Source organism: Taudactylus pleione, unplaced genomic scaffold (genome assembly GCF_031769625.1).
Source record: "Taudactylus pleione unplaced genomic scaffold, aTauple2 ptg000541l, whole genome shotgun sequence".
NCBI classification, from domain to species: domain Eukaryota; kingdom Metazoa; phylum Chordata; class Amphibia; order Anura; family Myobatrachidae; genus Taudactylus; species Taudactylus pleione.
In genome coordinates this window covers 2802558-2824573 of record NW_028284943.1, presented here as the reverse complement: position 1 = coordinate 2824573, position 22016 = coordinate 2802558, and the positions used below count along the sequence as shown (strand labels likewise).

Sequence of the window (22016 nt, the reverse complement as noted above, 5' to 3'; positions counted from 1 at the left end):
TGTAAAATGGGTATAAGTTACCTATGCTCAGCCATGGATATCTCTAAAACCTGAACTGTTGGGGAGCCTTGAGGACCGCATTTGGGAACCTCTGCCCTAGTGTGTATGTGTGTGCATGTGGTAGGGCACAGGTTCTCAAACTTGATCCTCAGGACCCCAAACAGTGCATGTTTTCCTGGTCTCCTTACAGAATCACAAGTGCTGGGTGACCTGGAAAACATGAACTGTGTGGGGCCCTGAGGACCAAGTTTGAGAACCACTGTGGTAGGGAATATACTGTAGATTGTAAGCTCTACTGGGACAGGGACTGATGTGAATGGACAAATATTCTCTTTAACCTTGACAAAGACTTGAATTGTTGAAACGCGTTGGTGTTTATGGGGAAGGAACAGACGCAGATGTGAGGAGTGGATTGTTTACATCAGGGATCGTGAAGACAGGGGCTTTTTCCGGGATTGCTTCTTGACTCACACATGTTTGCCGGTGTACATATACACCTCTCCATCTGGTACGTTACCTAAACCCCCAAGTGCTGGAGGATAATATGTTTTAAAATTGTTTTTCAAATAAATAGATTGTACTTCACTATATGTGGGAAAAAAAAATTTCTCTTTTATATACGTCTGAAATATATGCCTGGTGGCAATTATTGTGGAACAAGAAAGAAGAACCATTTATAAAGGGACTTTCTGTCTAAAGGACCTACAGGAGGGAATTACACTTTATACTGACCTAGGAGGAAGCGCTGGGACTTTACTGTTTCTGTTTATTCTCTTTAAAGTGCTGCAGAATTTGCGTGCGCTATATAAATAACTGGTAATAATAATATTAATAATAATAATTCCAAGTTAAAATCCACAACATTGTGTACTTACATGCTCTTGAAGACCTATGCAACATCACTTGGTTTACCTGGACACTAGGAGGTGTCAAAATAACTTGAGAGTACGGGGTAAATTTACTAAAGTGAGTGTTTTCAGAAGTGGAGATGTTACCCATAGCAACCAATCAGATTCTACTTAACATGTAACTAGCAGCTTCTAGAAGATAATAGCTAGAATCTGATTGGTTGCTATGGGCAACATCTCCACTTCTAAAAACTCTCACTTTAGTAAATTTACCCCTAAGAGGTATCCATGACTTTATCCAGTCACAGGGTATCATTGATGCCTTAATGAAGATCTTCAATGAGATTCTAGGGCAAAAACCTGATGCTCAGAATGCAAATAGAGCCCTCTGACCACGTGATCTACTAAGTGGAGAGCCACAGGACAATGTCTGTAGATTGCATTATCACATTATGATATCTTTAGGATATTGCAAAGGATGGAGGGGAGATGTGTCAAACATTCAAGAGAGGTAAAGTGAAGAAGTAGCCCACAGGTTCTCAAACAGGGTCCTCAGGACCCCAAACAGTGTACATTTTCCAGGTTTCCTCACAGGATCACAGGTGAAATAAATTCAAATAATTAGCTCCATCTGTGGATCTTTTATAATGTATCAGTGAGTAATGAGTACACATGTGCACCTGCTAGGTTACCTGCAAAACATGAACTGTGTGGGGTCCTGAGGACCGAGTTTGAGAACCTCTGCAGTAGCCTATAGCAACCAATCAGCTTCTAGCTATCATTTATCTAGCAGAGTCTATAAAATGACAGAAGCTGATTAGTTGCTAAGGGCAACTTCTCCACTTTATCTCTATCAAAGTGTTGATACTACTCCTCCTGGATGAGATCAAATTAATTATCCAAGATTAAAATATTAAAGGATCTATCCGGAATACTTTCCAACAAATGCGTTGTCTCAAGTCATTAATGGATGAACTTCAGCCCAATAATGTAAAATTAAGTATACAAACCACTCATAATGGAAGACAAGTCAATTTTCAAGGACCTGTTGCAGCAACTGGCGTGAATCAATGGACGGCACAGATTTCCGCAGCAAATGCTCGAACCCCCACATTAATTGAATGCATACTGCCATTAGCATAAGGTATTAAATCAGGGCCCTGTGCTGCCCGCCGCTACAGCCACTTTGTATGAGACTCAGTATCAACCTCTTAATGCCATATGGACTATTTATTTTATTATTATTTTTATTGAAAAAAATGGCAGTGATTAAGGCAGAGCAATGGCAATTATGAGATAACAGCTTTTTAGTGTGAAAAATAAATAAAACAATTGTTTGAAATTGGTTTCCGTGAAGGGATTTTGTCCTGTTCATGTGACTTCTTGTTGTGGAAACATAATACTCAGGAACAAATGTCATTTTATAGCAGTATATTCACACGTTGACAACCTGGAGTCATTAGTGGTCTTCGCTTACAAGTTCCCATATTCGTTGCCAGGACATCTCTCTATGTTCTGTAGGCAGTAAGTATCGGAGGAAGAACCCTACAGATATAATGCACAATGTGAGTATTACTCTTCTCATGAGCATGCCCCAAACACCCACACAAGACTTGCTTTGGCTCTCACCTTCCCACAGTCGTAAGCTTTGTGGTGCCACTGACGGCCAGATGACTAGTGGGTTCTTTTCATATATTGGGTTTAGGAGGTTTTGCCTCTGCTTGAAGTTATTAAGGAAACCCCAAAGAGAATGAGTCTGTTCCTGCACCTTGTATAAATGCCTGTTGAAAAACATGAATTATCATAGACTTTGTTATGAAGAAAAAAATACTCTGAACAAAACAAAGTAGTTTCCAAAACACTAATACGAGTTGCATCTCTCATTTAAGAGCCATATTTTAGAACCTGTAAGCTTCACCTTTATGTAATACTATTGCCATTATCCTCTTACTGTCTGGCCGCTCAGTGAATAGTCACCATTATCTCTGGACTACAGCGCACACTGTATAGATGCACCACTCACACCCTCTTCTTCTCTTATCCCTAACCCTTTTATCCCTCCTCTCTCTGACTTTCCAGAAACCTTAATCTGTTCCCATTTCCTTTATCTATTCCAAATAAATCTGTCCAACCTTTCTATCCCATAGCCACTATCAGAATACGAAATCTTTACCCTCCATTAAACTTCATGATTCATGGCTTCTGCTCCTATTCCTTCTCATGCCCCCTCCCTAATACCCCTTTTACACCAAAATCCCAGGTCCAACCCTGGAATTTGAACGCTGGTCAATCCCGGGTCGAACTCTGCTTCAGGCCCCGTTTACACTGCAACTCGACCCGGGTTATTCCCGGATTTGCCCCGTTTACACTGAACCCGGGTAATCCCTGCTTTTCTCTATAGAAGTCATTAAAAATAGTCTGTTTTAAGGTCTGACAAAGATGGTCACAAAAGGCAACAAAAGAGAGGGGTGGGGACTGTTTCCAGCATTGCTACAGGCTGCTGTTCTGGCTGTGGCAGGCTGTGTATCAGCCTGCATTTGTGGCTGCAGGTCAGGCTGTGGTGCAGGCTGCAGTTCTGGCTATGGCAGGCTGTGTGCCTGTCTGCTTTTGTGGCTGCTGGTCAGGCTGCTGTGGTGCAGGAGGTTAGGCAGGCAAGCGATGGCTTCATGTGCGTCTCTCTCTGCAGGGCACTGACAAATTACATCATCTGCCGATGCCCCAGAAGCTCCAATCAGCATCTTTCAGAGCTAGCCGGGTCAAATAAGCAGGGTAGCACCCGTTTACACTGCCTCATGACCCGGGAACAACCCGTTTTCAACCCTGCTCTCAACCCGAGTAAGATTGCCCGGTAAATCGACCCGGGTTTTTTTGTTGGGAGCCGTTCACACAGAGCCTCAACCCGGATCGACCTGGCAATAACCCGGGTTATTTGTTTGGTGTAAAAGGGGTATAACACTCCTCCACAACCTGTGTGGATCCTCTTTTTACAAAGTATGTTTGTAGGTCAGGCAAAATATATACAGTCTCTGGAGGAAAAAGTAAATCACCTGGAGAACAGTCTTTGCCAACACAACCTGTGCTACATCGGAATCCCAAACAACAAGGACCCAAATATACCTATGACTATACCGCAACCACTAGGGTTACACAGCAAAACTGACACTACTCAAATAGAAAAAAAGGTCAAAATAATTAAGCCCTGTCCAGTCATCACCAAAGAGGAAAACTTCATGGCCTACATAGAGACTAAACAACTGCATATTGAAGATAAAAATATCCTATTTTGCAAGATTTTTCAGTTGCAGTCTACCAACATCTATTTGAATATAATAAATGTTTCAATACATAAAAAGACAATAAAGTGAGGTAGAATCTGTGCCAGAGGGTTGGAGCAGAGGTGAACATGGACAAGCCAATTCCACAGCCCCAAATAATTACAAAATCAAAACATTGTGCAAGTGGTGGAGGTTTGGGAGGAAAGCCACACAAAGTGCATTGTCATTTTCAGTTCGTTATTTAATGCAGATGTGCTTCTATCTGGTCTTTAACTCTTTATATGTATATATTATGAGAACAAACCACCAATACACCAAGTGGGAGAGACATTTTAATTTGGTGTACATGTGTTCAGAGTAGTAATGCCTATGAGAGAGGTAGTGCCACATGCACACCTCTGTACCTACCACCTTCTGTTAAACCTGTCTACAGTATTTGAAACAATACCGAATCCCAGGAGGCCATAAGTAAATAACAAAAAGCATTCAGGACCTCATTCAGAGTCGGTCGTTGCGGCCGCACGGTCGTAAGGGAAAAGGGGCCGGATATGCAAATGATGCACTCGCAAGTTGCGTCCTTAAGATCGGATCGTTAGCTGGCCGACCAAGGGGAGGATGCGGCCGTAAGACAAAAAATACGCCCCCTTCTCGTACGCATTACACGTCATCTCCGGCCATATAAAGATTAATCGAGACCATCGGTAACCATCGGAACTGGTCGTAGAGCTTAAGGTTGACCATACCCTCTCTTAAGCACTACGATCAGGTCAGTGTACAAACCACCCATGTCACGTGTGCCATGACACTACTTTGTTAATTATACACTCCCATAAAACGCCGTTCGCATAATTAGGCACGCCTGCGTTCGGATCTCCACTCCCCCATTTTCAAGCACCTTCCCCTGTTACCACCCACAAACGCCTCATTCTGTCACTCAAACTACCGACCTGGCTGTGTTCAAGGAGAGAGAAATTTCTGATCGTAGCAGCTAGTTTGCGCACGCGCATTGCGAACTTTACGCATGCGCAGTTTAGCGAACATCGGTAGCGTACGACCGTGCGGCCGCAACGACCGACTCTGAATGAGGTCCTCAGTCTCTTCTTCTAGCGTGTGTATTCTTCCCTGACGTCAATCCACTCAGTGCTCTGGCATGGAAATTTTAAAAGCGGGATGGATATTGGTGAGTGACCATGATTTATAGAGACTGAATAATGTTGCTCCACATATAGTGACAGCTGTTCCAGATAATATAACCATGATGGAAGATACTGTACAATACACCCATGATTGGCATGCTGTTTTGGATTTAGCTAATGTAATATATTCTTTTCCCATTGCACCAGAATCTACCGATAGATATACATAGAAACAGAGACCACCTCTACCACCTCTGATGGGAGACTATTCCACCTATCCACTAACCTTTCTGTGTAGTCATTTTTCCTCAAATTTCCCCTGAACCCACTTTCAGTCTATGTCCTCGTGTTCTAGTACTTCTCTCCCTTTGAAAAATGTTTCCCTACTGTACCTTGTTAAAACCATTAATATATTTGAATGTTTATGTCATGTCCCCCTTTTCCTTCTCTGCTCCAAACTATAAATCTACAGATATTTTAGTATTTCCTGGTAAGTTTTGTGCTGTAGGCCATGCACCATATTAGTTGCTCTTCTTTGTACCGTCTCTAATGTATTTATATCCTTCTGGAGATATGGCCTCCAGAACTGAACACAGTATTCTAGATGAGGCCATCCCAATGTCCTATACAGTGGTATTATCACTTCTTTCTTCCTGCTACTGATTTCTCTCCCTGTGTAACCAAGCATCTGACTTGCCTTCCTCATTGCTTTGTTACATTGCTTACCTGCCTTTAAGTCACCTGAAATTGTGACTCCTAGATCCATTTCCACCTCAGCAATGTCTAATTTTACTTGAGAAGGACAGATATATATACATTGACTGTATCGAATAGGGTGTGTTTTCACTATTTAGACAATTCTATAATATCAGTGAACACTGAAAAACAAGTGAAGTGTGACTTACAAACTAAGGCCCGTATTCAATTTGAGGCGAAAAGCCGTTTTCGTGTGTTTTTAGCGGAAACTTTTTGCCGATTACGTCGTCATTTTCGCCTGTTTTAATTTTACTCCGTATTCAATTTGGAAGACTTTCCGCCTAGGCGGAAAGTCAATGCAATGTAATAGGCGGAAAAAAGTGCAGAATTGGGGTTTTAGGGTGCAACATTGCAGGAACCCCCGTGCAGCCTTCAGACAGTCCCCCAAAGGTACACTGTGTAAAAAAATAAAATAAAAAAACATTTAAGGACACCCCAAAAAAATCACTTTGAATTTGGGGTGAAAAAAAAAATGTTGGGGGACAAAGATAAAAACTTGCGAACTTAACTCTGGGAGGGTCCCCAAGTATGCCCCAGGTGTTTTTTTCATTGCAGGTGCTTGCAGCAGGTGGATTTTTCATGATTTTTTCAACTTAACTTTAGCAACTTTCAAATATGCTGATCCCCATTTTCAAGTACCCCAAATTTGCTGGGATAAGTTATTTTCTGCAAAAAAACCTCCAGAATACTATTCTTTACCACTTATACAAAAACGCTATTTAGCAGATATTGAGCCTGTTTAAAAACACCAAATACCTTCAGCAAGCCAAATCGGGGGGTACCATAGCTAACCCTCATGTCAGAGCATCTTTTGGGGGGTGTCAGGCTGATTTCCCCAAATCTGACAGTACTTTCCGCTAGTTTAAGTTTCGACGGGTCCTGTTTTCGCATACTTTCAAATTGAATAAGGTGATACGCGGGCACGCGTGATACTTTTCTGCCTGCGAAACACGTGATGTAGGCGAAAAGTCCAGGAGGCGAAAAAGTATCGTGGCTCAGCTCAAATTGAATACGGGTCTATACTGGGACACGTACAGTATTAGGGCCGTTTGTATCAACCCAAGAATATACAAGGACCCAGCGAGACAGCAATATTTTTAGGAATGCTGTCGTTGGGGCCAAAAAAGGTTATAACTTCCTGGGTGTCCATCCAGAGTGTCCGGCAGCAGCAGGCCATCATCTTATTTAAGAAACAGCTAGAGTGCATCTTGAATTACTCTATCAATTGGGGACTAAGAAAACCTCACGCCAGTGAACTTGAAACCAGGGTAACCAGTATCTGAAGTGATACTATATCTCATACCACTAACTTCATTTTCTAACAAGGGGAGCACATATCCCGAACTTTACTTTCAATTATAACTTAACCTGTCCTTGATTCATTTTCTACAGTGACTGTAGATGCGAAAGAGCCACAAAAGATCTTAGGACTCTTTGAGTTTGGGCCACCTAATATAGCACACATGGGACAAATATTACTATAAGGTTACACAGACAAAAAGTGTTTTCACATAGAACAAGAACATGCTTTATAAGCAGGGAAGGGAAGGCAGCTGTACAAAAACCTTACAGAAAGTAGTGATCACAGATCATGGTTTGCCTAGGGACCTCTGGCAAAAATCTGGTAACCTGGAACTTAGGAAATGCCTATTGAGTTTTGGTACAAGCAATTTACTGGACCTCGGGCAAAAATCTGGTAACTTGGAACTTAGGAAATGCCTATTGAGTTTTGGTACAAGCAATTTACTGGACCTCGGGCAAAAATCTGGTAACTTGGAACTTAGGAAATGCCTATTGAGTTTTGGTCCAAGCAATTTACTGCAAACCAAAGAAAATGCAGTCCACATATATAAACAACTACAGATACATACATACTGATCTAACAGTTGCCAGATGGGATAAATAGCAAATAGGAAGCATATATAAGACTTGTTTCATACTGATTCCACTGTCTAAAGAACAACTGAAGACCATAGATTGGGGACCCATGGCCAACTCAAGTTTCCATACTTGTGACATTGCATTATAAATACTCCCTATTCTAAGTGTACACAACTCACTGTTTTTAACACATAATGTTAGATAATTGTTGGAGGGAACAGAAATTATGTAATTATACCTGTAATTGTCGATTTGTAAAACACATTGCATATTCATGTTATCCTGCTAACTTTACTTGGTTTTGTTATTTAGCAAGCTTACTTACATAGCTACACATTGTAATACCAGTGCATATATAAAGAAATGTGATGGATCATTTGCTCCTTATTGTGAATCTGATTTACCCTTATTAACACCCGCAGAATACTAAGCTTTGACATTTTCTTTAGTAGGAAATCCTCGTTAAAGTGGATACTACACAAAGCTCATCAATAATGTTGCTAGCAGTCTTATTAAACTCAATGCTACTTACATAGCAATTTCATTAATTGATGAAGAACTAAGGAAAGTTAGAGAAATAATGTTGCAGAACAGAGTAGTTATGGATTATTTGTTGTTAAACGATGGTACAGAGTTGTATGGATTTAATATATCTGACAATTTTATGTAATTTAATACAAAAGTTTAAATATTATAGGATCTCAAAAAAACATGGCTCAAGATACGAATTAGATTTCGTTTGATTGGTTAACATATGGGCTAAATAATTGTTATATGATGTCTTAATTATATAAATAGGAAATAATTTCAATAAGACCTATCTAATTAGATGTGTATCAACAAACAGTTGTGTGAAAAGGAGTTTAATATAATCAATACATAGTATTCGAAAGGTCAAAAGACTAGTTGTTTTTTCAAGAACTCATTTTTTTTATTTAGGCTATACATACACTATGCATATACACCTTTTTATATGTTATTGATGTGGAGTAAAGTAAATTTGGATTATATATGATATTGGTGCACCCACCAAGCTGCATGTAGCGCTCTCACACTTCTTTACAATTGTTTCTTGCTGTTGGGGCAAACTTGGCTGGTTTTCCATCGGTTGCTTTGTGTATAAACACATATTGTTTCATATGCGCTCATTATATTTGTGCATGATATATGCTATGGTTCCTAAGCCAAAGACTATTGCCCTTCTATAAAATTATAAATCACGTATAAGAACTGACGTCAATACCACAAACCACCCCCATGTTGTTTTTTAAAGGGCAAAATACAATGTTTTCTAAAAGTCAGGAGGTGGTATGAGGATAGGGTTAAGGAATTATCTTAGACATACTGAGGATAATGCAGAGTTGGTAGCAAAAAGGGTACAAATTACTTCATTGCAAAGTAATTTTTTTTAAGTTTGCGCAGATGATGTATTTAATGCATACCACATGCAGAGTACAACGCTTGTGCCCATGATGTAAGCCATTTATTTTATGTGTAACAAATGTAATTGATATTAGACGTCAATGAATCTACCGATACCTCCCTAATACACCAGAAACAACTCAACATCTTGTGACACACAAAAAAAGAAATAATTTGATTAAACACAAAATCTATGCCCAAGTGAGGAAGAAAATACTAATTAGTGTGAAGGAAATGTTTGCAAATATTCAATCACAAACAGTTCGCTAGTGCCGGAACTGTCATCATCATCATAATTTGCACCTTACCCTGACCACCCACAAATAATACAGCTTATGCATCTTTCCCAGAATGCATGTGTTCGGAAATGAGCAAACCTTCCCTTGCTGGAATTGGCCTACATTAGAATGTCCCTCTACTGCTCCATTCTGACTATCCAGGTTCCGGTAGTCAAAACTGATAATACTCTAGGGCACCGTGATTGAAAAAAGTTTGGGAGCCACTGCCCTATTACCACCACACCGTACTGAATCAACACATTTAGGGACATATTCAATTGGGCACGAGGTTTAGCGAGGTCAAAAACCTTGCGCCTAATTTTGGAATGCCTTGGGTATGCGCACTCCCGATACCCGCGGTATCCAATTTTTAAAAAGTGGTCTTTTTTTACGCACCGCGTAAAAAGAATTCTGCACTTACCTGCTCGGGGGTCTCCGCTGCTCCCGGTGGCCTTCCCTCTATCTTCTCACTGGAGAGGGGGCTGCTGAGAGTCCCTGGAGGCTGGTGGGAGGGGCAAGGGCTGCTGGAAGATGTAGTTCTCCCAGCAGGGGGGGTGCACACAGACACTGAGGGGGCCACACAAACCGGCGCTGCAGGAGGTAAGTATTTACGGACTAATTAAGCTAATTGGAAACTTACAATTGCTTAATTAGTCCTGAGGGGGGGTTCCGCCAGGGTGCCAGAGCAAGTCCCGCTGATTTTTCCTAAAATTAACAGTTTTAGGAAATTTCACACTTGCTCTGGAGGTGCGAGAATAAAAACCTCCCGGTGCGTTAAAACTGAAAAAATCTGCACCTATTTGAATAGCTAAAAACCCGCACCCGCAGGAAAAACCTCGCCGGTGCAGGTATTTTGCTATTCTTGCACCCAATTGAATATGCCCCTTAGATTATAAAAAAAATTTAACTCAATGTACCAGTGTATTTTCTTTTAAACCTTATTAACAGCTGTCTAGTATTGAGCTAAACAATATAACAAAATAACTAGTTATACATAAGCAAACAGGTCCATGATCTCGATCCTGTTCCTTTGCTAAATATTTTCATCTTTAAAGTGCTGCTTAGAAAGGGGAAGTTTCTGTATCTTGCATAATTCTTTAGCAGTGCCAGCCTGATAAACGTGCATTCCCCTAGTAGAAAGAAATGCTCTGTACAGATTCACATGCTGCTAAAAATATCACTGCATTGAAATAACTGAAATGCTAGGCTTTGGTATTTGCACTTTTTTATATCCTGCACCAGCTTCGTTCTGGTCTTTGTCTAAGTTAAATGAGCGATATTTTGCTTATTGTGATGAAGATGGTTTCAATATTTCATCACACTTTATCTTGTAATAATCTGCAGTCAAAGTAAAGAGTCAGTCTAAGACATAAAAGTGCAGTTCACTTTGGGTTTATCATTAACTATATTGCTCTTATTCAATATTTCTTTCCTGGTCACTTACCTCTCCTTTTCATTGTTGCACAAGAAGGTTCCGTACTCCGAGCTGTAGGCGTGTGTTGCCAGTGTACACAAAAAGTTCTCATTAAACTCCAGTGACCTAGGGAACTGCAGAGTGAGCTGCCAGCAACAGTCCAAGAAAAGCAGAAAGTTAGGTGATTCTTGCTGAGAACGACTTTGTGACCACCCAAATCTGGCACAGCGCAGATGAAATGGGTGCCCAGCCTGCAAACAAACAGGAGTGAAGATATTGTGCAATAACCAAACTTCGAGTGTTCAACTGCACAAACAATATATGCCTAGAATGTGTAAAAACACAACCGCTTATATACCTGTAGCCATTCCCGCTCAATTAGGTCCTGGAATCCAGACATTGTGCGGCAGTCGGGGGACAGAATAAGCTGAGCAAGAGATGTCACCAGTAGCGTGTTGTCAGCCCCCTCCTCCCCATGGACAAGTACACAAGTACCCTCCCTGCAAGTAAATTAATATTTCGGAGTAAAATAATTGGCCTGGTCTCTCAACTTTCAAACCACTTAGAGGGAATCAGTATGTAGGGATAATGATATGCATCGGGATTTCGACGCCTATCATTAGACCCCTGCCAGGATTAGACAGTCGGAAAGCCGGCGGTTGGCATTTCGACCGTCGGCTTCTTGAAAGCATCCCCACTTGGAGGCATACAATATAAATCAAAGGGCAAAATCTGGTTGTTGTTGCTGGAGATAGGAACTTTAATGCTTTGCCCTGAACATCAAGGGTTACTGCTGGCAATAGCAGTATGCGAATGAGGAAGCCTATATACAAGGCTCAAATCAGTACATGGCAGAGGAAAATGATTGAAAAAAATGTTTTATTATTGAACAAGTATTTTTCAATGTGTAATGGCTCTTAAGTATTTTATTTTTTTAAAGTCATTTTTATCTATTTTGCACATAATTTTATGTCTGTTTCTCGTCGGCATTTCTTTTACATACCCATACAAGCATCCATCACTATCACCAGAATTTCCCTACTCCAAACACTCTTTGTGAATTCCCTTTTTCTAGCTCCTTATCTCTCAAGCTGTCTCTACAATGCTCCAGGCACCTCACCTCTCTATACATTCAGCAGCCAGACCTGCAGTGCTTAGAGCTTCTTTGACGTGGGACATCCAATGGGAAGATTGTAACCTGCTGATCCAACGACTCATTCCAAGATAGGGATTATAGCATGCATCAACCAGCCGAGTCAGGCTGCTCTGTAACACATGTCTCCTGAAGATACAAAGACTGATTATCTGTAGATTCAGAAAAAGAAGATAACTATGTACAATGTATTGTGTTGAACGCACCTCCCTAAGGAGCGGTGGAGCACTCTCCATTTGGGGTATCTGTCTTTACTCTCACTGCCACCCCCTGCGCTCCTAGCTTGTTTGGCTTCTTGTTCAGTACGTATGTCAATAATAAACCCACGTAGTTGCCCTGTCAAAGTAGCATTGAGCAGCATCTCATCTTCTTCACACCAACGACGGGTAGGACCAATCAGGGGCTGTGCAGAGCGTAACAAAACCTGAAGCACATGGAGGGAGGAAACTAAATGGCAGTGAAGACAGAGAGTAAGGGAATTTTAATTTAGTCACTATTAGTAGAAGTATACATAGGAGACTGATTTTGCGGGCATATTAAACTTATTAGTCAATTTTGTGTCAAACGGGTTACCTTCTTGATGCTGAACATCTAAGCACATCTTGTGAAGGACACTCTGAAAGTGGGTTGAGTAGGACATCCCGGCGGTCAGAATACTAACGGTCACAATGCCAGCTGCGGAATGCTGGCGGTCAAAATTTCTGACACATGTTGGTGAGTTTTCTAACCCTAACCCTCTCCCTAATCCTATTCCACCCCTCCCGCAGCCTAACCCTAACCGTCCCCTTCGGCAGCCTAACCCTAACCGTCCCCTCCCGCAGCCTAACCCTAACCCTCCCCCTAGTGCCTAACCCTAACGTTAACCCTAATACTCACCATTGGGATTCTGACTGTTGGGATTCCGGAGCTGGTATTGTGATGACTGTCTGGATTCCAGAGCCGGCATAGTGGCCATCAGGATTCTGACCACCGGCATTCTGACAACATCCCCTGAATGAACACTGGAGCAATACTGACTGGGGATAGAAGTATTCATTAAATATTGAGTTATAAAGCTAGAATATAAAAAAAGATTTTGAGAATAGTATACAAAATATGAGTTATTATAGCTGTGAGATTGGTAAACACTATATACTTTTTTAGGAACAAGAACATCTTTAAAACATGGACCTTTCTCTGGAAATTAGGATAGTTGGTGACATTGAATGCCATGCGTCGGGTAAAAGGAGATCTGAAATATATCCTCCATGGAATATGTGTTTTTCCACAATACACACCATGCAGACACATACTATCATCACATGATTTTATTCAAATACCAAGACTAAAAAGTATATTTTTTTCCATAAGAGGACCAGAAGAAGGGAATGGTATATTGCAGTCATTCAACAATAAAACCCCCCCCCAAAAAAACAGGGACATTATGGGAGTTAAAATTGACGTGAATATGTCAGGGAAACCTGGAATTAATAAAATTAGGGAAAGTTATACACTGTGCCTTGTATAACATACCGTCTTGTTCGTCCGGTGGTAGTAACTCAATATGGGAAATCTGTGGCCTTGTCTGAATGCTGCAGCCCGCCTCAAAGTGTCATCAGAACAGGATACAGGCACAATTACTTTTGCAGGATAACTAAGGCAAACCTTGAAATGTTCATTTACCTGACTCAATCTCCAAGAGTCAGTCTGGGAAGAGACACATTAAACAGTTACCTCACAGTTACAAATGCAGAAAAAAATATATTAATTTGTCATATCAGCAGTATAGAACCACAAAACCTAATGAAGGCAAAATATATTCTTCAATACTAAACTGACTTTCAACTTTTTCTTTGTTTAAAAAGTAAAGTTACTCCATTCCATTACAGACCGCCGCTGTGTGAGACAGCTAATTATGCAGGGGTTTTTTTTTGTGTTGCTGATACACACACATGACCGGCTTCTGTGTATAATGCTGCGTACACACAGGACGACTTGCTCGACCATCGATACCGTTGAACTTTTTTTTCTATTTAAAAATTGAACGATATCGTTGAACGATTTCATCAATGATCATGAACGATGAACGATTTCTGACAGTATTAAAATGATGAAGAATTCATAGATATCGAGCAAGTTGGCCAGCCTGTACGGTTGACCTCCGATATCGTCCATACGGCCACGTGCATCGTTGGTCGTTCAGTGCAAAAAAGTCAACGATATGAACGATCTAATGATAAACGATATCGTTATCATTCATATTGTTGACAAAAATCGTCACGTGTGTATGCAACTTAACTCCTACAATCCACACAGTGTCTGCCTAGCTGTCACTCACTACTTCCTTGTATAATTATAGACTCAATACCTCCCAACTGTCCTGATTTAGGCAGGACAGTCCCAAATTGCGGGCTATGCCTATGTTCCACCTTCCCGATTGGGACACCCCCATCCCAACTTATGGATTGGAACTGTTGGCAGGTGTGAAGAAACATCTCCCTACGAACATGGTAAGCTGCTGCAGTGGAATCAGCATGATTTACCGCCAGCCGCATAGCCGGCGGTTCAAATCCCGACTGCGGGAGCCCGGCAGGGGTGAAAATCCCGATCAGCAAAAGGTAAGTATTCACTAACCCTATTCTACCCCCTAACCCTAACCCTCCCTTAGGGCTGCCTAACCCTAATCTCCCCCCCAAGTGCCTAACCCTAATCCCCCCTTAAGTGCCTAAACCTAACCCCCCCTTCCCCGCAGCCTAAACCTAAGTCCCCCAGGGGGGGTGTCTATCCCTAACCTCCCCATGGGGGTGCCAAACCGTAACCTCCCCTTCCCTTAGCCTAAACCTAACCTCCCAGTGGGGTGTCTAACCCTAAATCCCCCCCGAGAGGCCCTAACCCTCCCCCCGTAGCTGTCCGCGCCCGGCGCTCGGCTTACTTTCGATCTGTAAGCTGGGTGTCGGGCTCCCGGCATAGGTCTAATGACAGGCGTCGGGATTTCGACACCTGTCGTTAGTGCCTTGCCGGGAATTAGACAGTCGGGAAGCCAGCGGTCGGCTTCCCGACTGCTTCCCGCTGCAGTAGAGTGAAAAAGAGCTTCGGTGGGCATAAACACTCCAATTACTTCATATATGTTATTCAGTTCAGTAATACTCAGCCTCCGATGTGTTAGGGTAATATAATCTTACTTGCTCTTTAAGTTTGTGATAAAAGTTCTCCATTGAGTCTCGTGGCCATCCTTTTCCTAACTTGCACCCTGGTGGTCTGAAGAAAAATGGGTAGCAGAGAGCAATGGAATCTAGCGAGGAGAGATCCTGCGGGCACAAAATGTAAGAACCTCACAATGTTGTAACCACTTCAAATATATACAGTACAAGGCAAATTTGCATTACAACCAAACTTATAACTAAATCATAATTGCATACAGTATATATATATATATATATATATAATATATATATATATATATATATTAGGGATGTGCAGGCTCGGTTTTACTCGGATTTACTCGGTTCTTATCGCCACTTTACCGCAAATTTGGATTTATTATATTGGCTATCCAAAACACATGATAGGCGATAGCCAATAAAATGCCGTTTAAAGATCCGAGTAAATCCGAGTAAAACCGAACCCGCTCACCCCTAATATATATATATATATATATATATATATATATACACAGTATAAAACAATTGAGCAGGCACTCCAGGGCTAATGGGGAGATAATTGTGCCGTGATGCACTCCAAATATTACCTCTCATTGCGGGGAGAGGACAAATGCAATGCATGTTAATGCGGTACTTATGATGACTTGTCCAAAACTCTCAGAGCAAACGGGGCTCTCTGTGTTTTGTACAACTTGTTGAGAGTGCCACCTCCACACGCGTTATGACATGTATCTGTCTCTTACTTGAATAAACTCTTATGCTGAATCCAAGTGCTGGTCTTCTACTTTTTCTGTTCGGAAGAGGTGAGTAATATATATATAAGTGATATATATATATATATATATATATATATATATATATATATATATATATTAGGGATGTGCAGGCTCGGATAGGTTCGAGTTTGCACGTGGAGTTCGGATTTTTCCCTCCAAAAAAACGGAACTCAGAACGAGGCAAAACGTCATCTTACATGGACGAACATCATCATTCCTGGTCTTTTGTCCAGGAATGATGATGTTCGTCCATGTAAGATGACGTTTTGCCTCGTTCTGAGTTCCGTTTTTTTGGAGGGAAAAATCCGAACTCCACGTGCAAACTCGAACCTATCCGAGCCTGCACATCCCTAATATATATATATATATATATATATATATATATAAACTTAGTTTACAGCAAATATAGACTTCCTATTAACCATTATAATAAATGTTGACAATATTATATTGTTAATTGTTATTCTTATTAACATTTATTTATATAGAGACATCAATTCTGCTGTGCAATGAATACAAATAATGTTGTGAGGATGGGACCACACATTGCAGGCAATACATCGTAAACTACATTGTTACTGACCTGCACAGAGCGAGCAATATTCAATGTTTCCTCCATGCCAGGTATCTCCAGCTGAATGACCCGCAAGTCCTTACACCTTAGGGTAACAATTCCGGAGCTGCTTCTGTCATCTCCATCCTGACTACTCTCCTTACTCTTAAGCATGCCCATGTTGTGAACACTACAGGAAGAAAGAGTGCACCAGTCACTAAATACTGTCATTTAGCTTTGTGGTTTATTTCATTAGGATACAACATGTTAACCTGGTATACTCAGTGTTTTCTTAATGTGTCTCTGTTTGTCACTATGCGGCATGTAGATATTATGCCAACATTCACAATGTCGTCAGTTTAGGGTTTGGCTACAGTTAGGGTAGGCTTAGAGTGCTAACACTGTACAAACGCTATGTCGACATGCACAACATCGACATTATAACCATGTCGACATTAAGACCATGTTGACACTGAGCATGTTGGCATTCTGGCATCGACATTCTGAATGTCGCCATTACATACCATACTCCACTATGCTGTCCTGATGGCACTGTTGTTATTATTATGAAAGGAAATATTTAAACAACAGATAAATGGTCTCCATTGATGATTATATACTGATGGGTGTGTAATAATAAAGGTGCATACACACGTAACTATTTTTTTAACGATTTAACTACACTTTAAAAAATCTGACAGAAAATCGTTCAGAAAATTGTTGGTAACAAAATCATTACGTGTGTATGCACCTTAAGACATACTTCACCTGCAGTGAGACCGTCCCTGCAGCATGTAAGAAGGGAAGTGATGATATTAGCGACCACTTCCCTTCTTACACACTGCAGGGACGGTCTCTTTTTGGTGACTCTGGGGTAAATTTACTAAGATTCGAGTTTGGTCGAGTTTTTTTTTTTTTAAACACTCTTTACTTCGCCGAAACTCGGGTGAGTTTTCCATTTTTCAACTTGCAAATTTACTAAGAAGTGAGTTTAGCTGAGAGTGAGTTGGCCGATGGTGAAGCAGATCGAGATCTCTCCCCCTAGTTGCGAGTTTAGATGAGATTACTCACCCGAGATTGCAGTATTTTCTCTTTGCCAAACTCACTCAAATAAGCAGCCTGCACATATCAGTGAGATATGTGAAGGCTGCTTGTGTTGTAGCTGTAAAAAATGGGTTAAAATATATAAAAAGAATGATATAGGGTCCCCCCAAAAGCCTAACCAGCCCCGAACTTGTCAGCCAGTCCTGGTATCTAAAATTACGGGGAAGAAAAAGAGTAGGGTTCCACCGTAATTTAGGTACCAGCACCAGGCTGCAGGGCTAGTCCTGGTTTTAATCATAGAGGGGAATAAATTGCGTAGGGGTCCCCCTATAATTAAAACCAGCACCGGACCCAAAACAACCGGGGTGTAATGCCACAGCCCGGAGACCCTATTACCGGGTCTCCAGGGCCAAAGTATTCTCACCCCAAGTTGCTCAGGCCAAGCCAGTGATCTCAGGGGGTTGTGACCCCCTAAAAAAGGGGTCCCCCCTCTGCCAAAACCCCAGGCTTGGTCTGAAGCACGGGCTCTTCCCCGCACCCCTGGGCTGTGGGTACGGGGGTAATAAAGTGTAAAATCAGTAAAAGTAAACTATTGTATTTTATAGTGGAACTACAAGTGCCAGCAGGCGGCCAGCAACCGTGCGGTAGGGTTGTAATAAACTTTTACTGTTTACGGTGTGTGTTGTGTCTTTATTTAACTATTTATTTTACAGTGGAGGTACAGGTGCTTGCCGCCTGCTGGCACTTGTAGTTCCACAAGTGCAAAAGGGCAGGCATGCTGGCACCTGTAGTTCCACTATTAAATACAATAGTTTACTACTATTTTATACTTTACTACCCCCGTACCCACAGTCCAGGGGTCTGGGGAAGAGCCCCGGGCTTCAGACCAAGCCTGGGGTTTTGGGAGAGGGGGGACCCTTTTTTGGGGGGGTCCCCATCTCTACTGAGATATCCGGCTTGGCTGAACGACTTGGGGTGATAATGCTTTGGCCCTGTAGACCCGGTAATAGGGTCTCCGGGATGTAGCATTACACCCCGTTTGTTTTGGGTCCGGTGCTAGTTTAATTTATAGGGGGACCCATACACATTTTTTCCCCCCTATATTTAAAACCAGTACTGGCCCTACAGCCTGGTGTTGGTACCTAAATTATGGTGGAACCCTACTCGTTTTGTTCCCCGTAATTTTAGGTACCAGGACAGGCTGACAAGTTCGGGGCTGGTTATGTCATTTGGTTATGTCATTTAAAAAAAAGAAAAAAAGCCTTTACATTAGGTATTCAGGCAGAAACATACACAAATCACACTGATCTGTGTAAGCATGCGCGCGGCAACCATTCACTGACGGGAGAGGGCTGGGGGAAGCCCAGCCAGTGATGGAGTGCTGGGCTTTACCCCCAGCCTGACGTTATTTGGAGGCGTACCATGCGGGCACGCCTCCAAATAACGTCACGTAGGGGGCATGGCCTATGGTAATGGTCAAAACCAGTAGTGCGCAGCAAAGCCGCGCGCGATGTAAGGGCGCCTTCTTAAGGGCCGGCACAGGGTGCTCCGACCCCTGGAGCCGGCCCTGCAAACTCCAGTTTGTCTTTAGTAAATTTGCGAGTGGAAAAACATGCCTAAACTCACGTGAGATTGCAATCTCACCCAAACTTGATTTTTAGCAAATATACCCCTCTGTCTCTGCGGGTAGTATTTAATAAGTCTCGGCAATCATTTATTTCTTATTGCTGCTAATAGCAGAAATAATAACTATCGGGTCTAGGACCCAATAATTAATAAATATGCCCCATATAGCTAATAGGAAAATATAAATATCTGGGAATATGGGGCATTTTTGGACTGCACTTTACGCTAGCTGTGCTATCAGCCCTGACTGTTCAAAATAGTCTGCGTTATCGCAACGTATGTGTGTGTAGCGTGAGAGAAGGCAATGACTTATTGTGAAGTAGATAACAGAATGTATTGTAAACATGCCTTCTCTTTTTTTGTTATTAAAGTATTTTTTTTTTAGATTATTGTCCTTTATAAGATACATCTTTGTTATTTTGTATTATATTTTTTGTAATTTTAATGGAAAAAAAAAATCTAATTTTTTTTTTGTGTTGTGTTATAGCAACACTTCTCTATTATTTTTGATTAGGCAACTTTTTATAACTTGAAGATGTCAGATTATGGTCATTGTATTACAGCTGTCAATGAAGTAGGAAAATATACAGTGGTCAGGCAAATTGATGGTTTTTGATATTTTACAGTTTGAATATTAGTATTTTGATGACAAATCTCGATTGAAAGCTCGTGCATCTTCTATTTAGCAAACCAACAAATAACCTCAAACTTCTACTATAGAAAAACAATGAAAATGTATATTTGTCCTCACCATTAAACCACAGTTACTAGTGGGATGTAGTCGGCATCCCGGTGTGCGGGATGCCAACAGTCTAAATACCGGCTAGCATATATTATAATATACTCTCAGCACACAGAATTTGCATATTACGTATTGTTGACACATGCAACTAAGTAGAAGTTTTGATATTATTACCTCTTCTCTACTGAATCCACAGCACAATGCAGAAGCCATAAGTCACATTTCTGCTGTTTTTTCCCTTCCGCAGGATAGGCTGAGAGTAACAAGTGATGGCTGCTGACACACAGGGTCCCGGTCACCGGAGGCATTAGGGGGCAGCTCACACGTACATTCTCCACTTGTGAACTCTGAATGAAATGTGCAAGCTCCATGTAGCGGTAGGGTGGAAGAGGCCTGTTACTGGAGCACAGAACACGGACATGAGTACATGTTACATATAAGGGTAGATAAGGGAAAATACAGAAATAGGAAAGACAAGATTGGTAAAATCAGGGCAATACAGTTTTGCCTAGAGTAACTAGCTATAACCCAATGGGGCTTAGCAGAGGTGAAGAGAGAATAGTTAAACATGTGCATAGTTGAAAGCTGCCCTTCATATTTACGGACTGTCCCAGGTTTTCAAAGATGTATTGCTGGAAATATCCCTAGATTTTTTGACTAATTGCACGGTACAAAACCTATTATTGTATACAGTATACTGCACACATTTTTCACTACATATTATAGTCATAGATATGAGCTATGAATGTTAATATGTATTAGAGTACTTAAAGAAACATTAATTACACCTAAGAACACTAAACGTCAGTATGGAGATTGTCATTTAGGAAGGTCCCACAGAATTTTGTGTCATGTGATTCCTTGGATCGGCTCAGAGGTGTCCCAAAAAACAATTTTTAAATATTGACAATGCAGCATGTGTAGAATATTAGCTGCTCCCCTTACCAGCTCTCCGTGACACTTTTCTCAGAAACTAGATGAGGACTGAAGATCTTGCAGAGAACAGGAGGGAGGAAAGTCTCTTGCTACAAGAAGGAAGTTGTGGTTCTTGTGACATAGAGGTAGAAAAAAAGTCTACAACTTAACCATTTGCTCATTGAAATAAAAGATATTGTGACATGATCAGTTATTTTGTCTCCACAAGTATTGCATGTTGTAATTTGTATATAATACATATTAGGCAATAATCATATATTATACTATATATATAACTATATATATATATATATATATATATATAATACAGTATATATTGATAGATAGATAATGTTCTATGTGCAAAATGACTAAGGGCTAGAGTATATCCGGGGGCCGTGCTACCATTAGGCATGCTTGAGGGTTGCCGTTGAGGTGACTGAGGTCGTCAGAACAAAAATGAAAGAAGTCTCTGAAATAGACATCCTTTTGCTACTTAGGGGTCACAGATATCTCCTGCTTACCTTCCTCTCCCGGAATGGCCTGCTGTCTCCATACACTATTATGGGGACAGAATTCATCAAGCTCCGAAAAAAATACAATAATTTCGGAGCTTGACTGCGGGAGCATTCGCCATCTTCAGATGGCATTTGCTCCCACTAGCCGCTCCTTCTCTATTGGAAAGAGTCCCGGGTTGTGAAGAGGGATGTTTTCGGATCCCTGCACCACTGTCCGGCTCCTTCTGCTGGACGCTGGGGCTTTTGTGCACCTGCGTTAGCTGTAAGTCACACATGCGCACTAGTTTCACTGCTCCTGCTCTACTATTCATGTATAACATGCCTGGCTGGTTCAGCATTGCAGGCCGGCAGCAGTGTCTGTCCTCTTCCCCTCTCCCCCTCTTTGAAAGTACATGGTAATCTGAGGTTTTTATAAACATTTGTGGTATATTCAGGCCAAATTACAGTCAAACACTTTCTGGGGCAGCTCACACTTAATGTGGAATAGTATTATTACAGAAGTTGCATTGAATATTGGACGGATCATAACTTCATGATCA

General features: G+C 41.3%; 1 protein-coding gene across 1 annotated transcript; it reads right to left on the bottom strand.

Moving 5' to 3' along the window:
- Positions 1–2116: 2116 nt before the first annotated feature.
- Positions 2117–21066, bottom strand: LOC148500887 (myotubularin-related protein 9-like). The gene is made up of 11 exons (XM_088451261.1): positions 20990–21066; positions 20219–20443; positions 16663–16822; positions 15325–15450; positions 13676–13849; positions 12370–12587; positions 12131–12292; positions 11369–11510; positions 11041–11261; positions 2478–2629; positions 2117–2393 (listed from the first exon to the last, which is right to left on the bottom strand). The coding sequence occupies exons 2-11, from the start codon at positions 20413–20415 to the stop codon at positions 2308–2310; spliced, it is 1638 nt and encodes a 545-aa protein (XP_088307387.1). The 5' UTR covers positions 20416–20443; positions 20990–21066; the 3' UTR covers positions 2117–2307.
- Positions 21067–22016: the final 950 nt, after the last annotated feature.